This window comes from Orycteropus afer, unplaced genomic scaffold, assembly GCF_000298275.1.
Source record: "Orycteropus afer afer isolate SDZICR_OR568_19922 unplaced genomic scaffold, OryAfe1.0 scaffold00024, whole genome shotgun sequence".
Classification (NCBI taxonomy): Eukaryota; Metazoa; Chordata; class Mammalia; order Tubulidentata; family Orycteropodidae; genus Orycteropus; species Orycteropus afer.
The window spans coordinates 5,199,109-5,202,463 of record NW_006921611.1 but is presented as its reverse complement, the minus strand read 5'-3'; the positions used below and the strand labels follow the sequence as shown (position 1 = coordinate 5,202,463).

At 40.3% G+C, this 3,355-nt stretch overlaps 1 protein-coding gene across 1 annotated transcript in view; it reads right to left on the bottom strand.

Moving 5' to 3' along the window:
• The window catches only part of ERLIN2 (ER lipid raft associated 2), a 19,172-nt gene extending 16,561 nt beyond the window's left edge, over window positions 1-2,611 (bottom strand). The window contains exons 1-2 of the mRNA XM_007934968.2: window positions 2,505-2,611; window positions 607-688 (exon numbers count right to left, since the gene is read on the bottom strand). Of these exons, the coding sequence (XP_007933159.1) occupies window positions 607-688; window positions 2,505-2,611 (189 nt within the window). The remainder of the gene's footprint in view (window positions 1-606; window positions 689-2,504) is intronic.
• Between the last annotated feature and the right edge of the window lie 744 nt (window positions 2,612-3,355).

Below are 3,355 nucleotides of genomic sequence, written 5' to 3'. Positions count from 1 at the left end.
GGAAGGAAGGTTGGGCAATCCTACTTCCGTAGTGATACTGCCTCGGAAACCCAAGGAGGGGTCGCTATGAGTCGGGGCCAACTCGACGGCACATAACAACAACAACAACAGTCTAACTTGCCAGGCTTCAGATCTGTCATAACCAACTCTACTCCTTTGTTAAATGTTATAATCCCTCACCAAGTTCAATTCCCACCCCCACCAAAATTAGGTTCACATCTCTGAAGTTCAAATAAAACTCAGGAAAAGTATCATGTTATATTTCCATTTATCATGGTAGCCTGAGATTTTAAATAGCCCCCCTTTTCTTTCTGTGCATTCAGAACAGATTCTTCTCTGGCTTTGTCTTGAAGCAAAGAAATAATTCCCAGCTGGAAACTGCCAAGGCAGTGACCCCATTCAGCTATTTCAACAACCAAGTAAAACTCCTATGTAAATGGAGTTTCATTCTTTATCAAAAACAAACAAACATACAAACAAACCTATCTTTAAATCATTCCCTGAAAAGGTACTTCACTCACTCAATGGCTCAATAATTCCAAATCATGCATTAGTTGGCACCCTGAATCTCCAGTCATCCAACCATACTACACAAGCCAAGTATACCTGCACAGACTTATATGATGTGATGAAAGGGAGCATGAGATGGAAACCAGGGCCACTGGTAGAAGTCAGCAGGGCACCACCTCTGTAGAGGAGGAAGAGACAGACAGGCTCAGTTAGCAAGGCTCTCTTAGATACTTTAGCAATCAATACCATTTGGACCAATTGTCTCTTCAGCCCCATAAACATTTAATATACAGTGGCACGTGGCAGAGCCATGCAAGATCCCTTTCTTTATCTCAGCACTACCCCAATATTCTAGGAAGCCTGATGGTAAAACATAAAATCATTATTCATGCTTTTGCAAGGAGGGAAATAAGCACACAGGCTAAGTGGAATGAAGACAGAAGAATCTATATTTAGGCTAAGAAAGGAAGTTTGGTTTATTTTGCCATATTCACTGAGCTTTTGGCAATTCATCGGGCAGTTAAATCCAGTTACGTAATTATCAATTAACTGTAGTAATGTTGCAATCCAGGGGCATGAGCAACCAAAGAATAATTTTAACTACTCTTTATAAGTCATTAAAAAAAATATATATTTTTTTTGGGGGGGCAACAGAGTTAATTTTCCAATGAAGTTGCATGTAAATGAGTAACAAAATTAAATGCCTTTTTTTTTTTTCCTGGTATATGTAAGCAGATGGAGGGGAGAACCAATCGGTTTTAGAACTTGTTATTGGCAATCCAGAAATAAGCATCATAGGGCACAAATAATAATGGGTTCATAAAAACGTAAACACTTCGTTATTAAGATTACTAAGAGGAAAGCAACCCATAATCTGTAACTTTTTTTTTTTTTGCTTTTATATTATGAAGTCAAATATATATATATATATCCCAAAAAACACACCAAAACTCACTGCCATTGAGTTGATTCAGACTCATAGCAAGCCCCAATGGGTTTCTGAGGCTGTAAATCTTTATGGAAGGTGATCACCACATCTTCCTTCTGCAGAGCAGCTGGTGGGTTTGAATAGCTGACCCTCTGGTTAGGAACCAAATGCCTTATCCACTATGCCACCAGAGAGCTCCCATACATATACATATATACATACATACATATATACTTACATGTAAAAGTGCAATAAAACAAAAAGTGGAATGATGGGCTCCTTTAATTGTTAAGAAGGAGCTCTGGTAGCATAGCGCCTAAAGGCATTTGATTGCTAAGCAGGCGGTTCAAACCCACCAGCCACTCCTCAGAAGGAAGATTGGCCGATCTACTTCCATAGTGACACTGCCTCGGAAACCCAAGGAGAGGTCGCTATGAGTCGGATCTGAGTCGACAGCAATGAGTTTTAGTAATTGTTAAGAACTACCATCCTGGGACTTGCCTTGATTGGTATTAATCAACGTGCAGGTTCTTTCATTTTTTCCAGTCATGTGTATTTTAAAGAGAAGTCCCAAAGTAACCATTCTTTAAATTAGCAGAGTAGGCTACCTTCTTAGTTCACTATTAAGAACTTTGTGGAATAACCTAGTAGTGTGGAACCAAGAATCCCAGAGGGATATAGGAGAAAACAATGTTTCAGATATGGTCTGCAAGGAGCACCGTCTCTCCTTTAGGTTTTGTCTTTAAATTTATATACACACTTACCAATCACCATCCACAGCATCGTTTTAGAATATTAAGAAAAGTTTTACAATTACATATATATATATACCCACACACATATATATAAAGCCACACACACACACACACACACACACACACACACACACATATATATATATATATATTTTTTTTTTTTTCCTCCTCATAGTCACTGACACAAAAGCTCAATGCAAAAGGCTCCCTTATTTAACAAAATATACTCAGATATTTAGCAGAATCTGCCAGAGGCTAAGAAAGGAAGCTATTTAACAGGAAGTGCAGACTTCTACCTGCCTCTGCCTTACCTGTAATAAACCCCAATATGGCCCTCTTCTATCTTGTGTACAGCTGAGAAAAGAGATGCACAAAAGAAACTGGCAACCACCGCGACAACTGCTCCCAATTGAGCCATCAGTGAACTTTTACCCTAGGGAAAAGATGGGAAAATGTGTGTATCTTATAAGCAGGAGAAAAGCAAGAATACCTCACCAAGGTGAGCTCCCTGAAAGTGGCTTACACCGTGTGGTAGTATAAGCACAAGGCTAGTTACAACTCTTTATCCTTGTTCTCAATCAACACTCATATTCGTTAACCATAGAATTATATTCTGCATCTCTTTGAAGAGGCAATGAATGGCTCCACATACTACCCTACAAGGGAGAACCAGTGCCAACTAGGCAGCATGCAGAACACAGCCTTCTCTTCCTGTGAACACCAATGTGTTCTAAATGGAGCCATCCATGCTAGAAAAAAAGGGAGAGAGGCAGCTGCAGCACGTTGGACGAAATTACAGAGGATGTCAAATGACAGGCTGTTGTGGCTATGTAATTCTGGTCAGAGGCTCCCAATCCTAATTGCGGCCCATTTCAGAGACAACCATTATTTACTCCTTTCAGATGCTAGGGTGACAGAGACAGGATGTGAGCAGAGTTCCAAGGCAGGATTCTCCGACCTTTAGTTCACCTTCTCAGTCATTCCTTATATACTCCAGTATATACTTGAATGGCACTTAGCACCTGACAGGTCCCCAAACTCCTGATCAGAGAACAAAGGGGAGTTTCCCAGTCTAAGAGACTCTGGGTTCCTGGGTCCAACTGCATCCAGGCACCACCAGGACGTAAAAGAGTTGGCATCTAGAAGCTAGTTTCCTGAATAC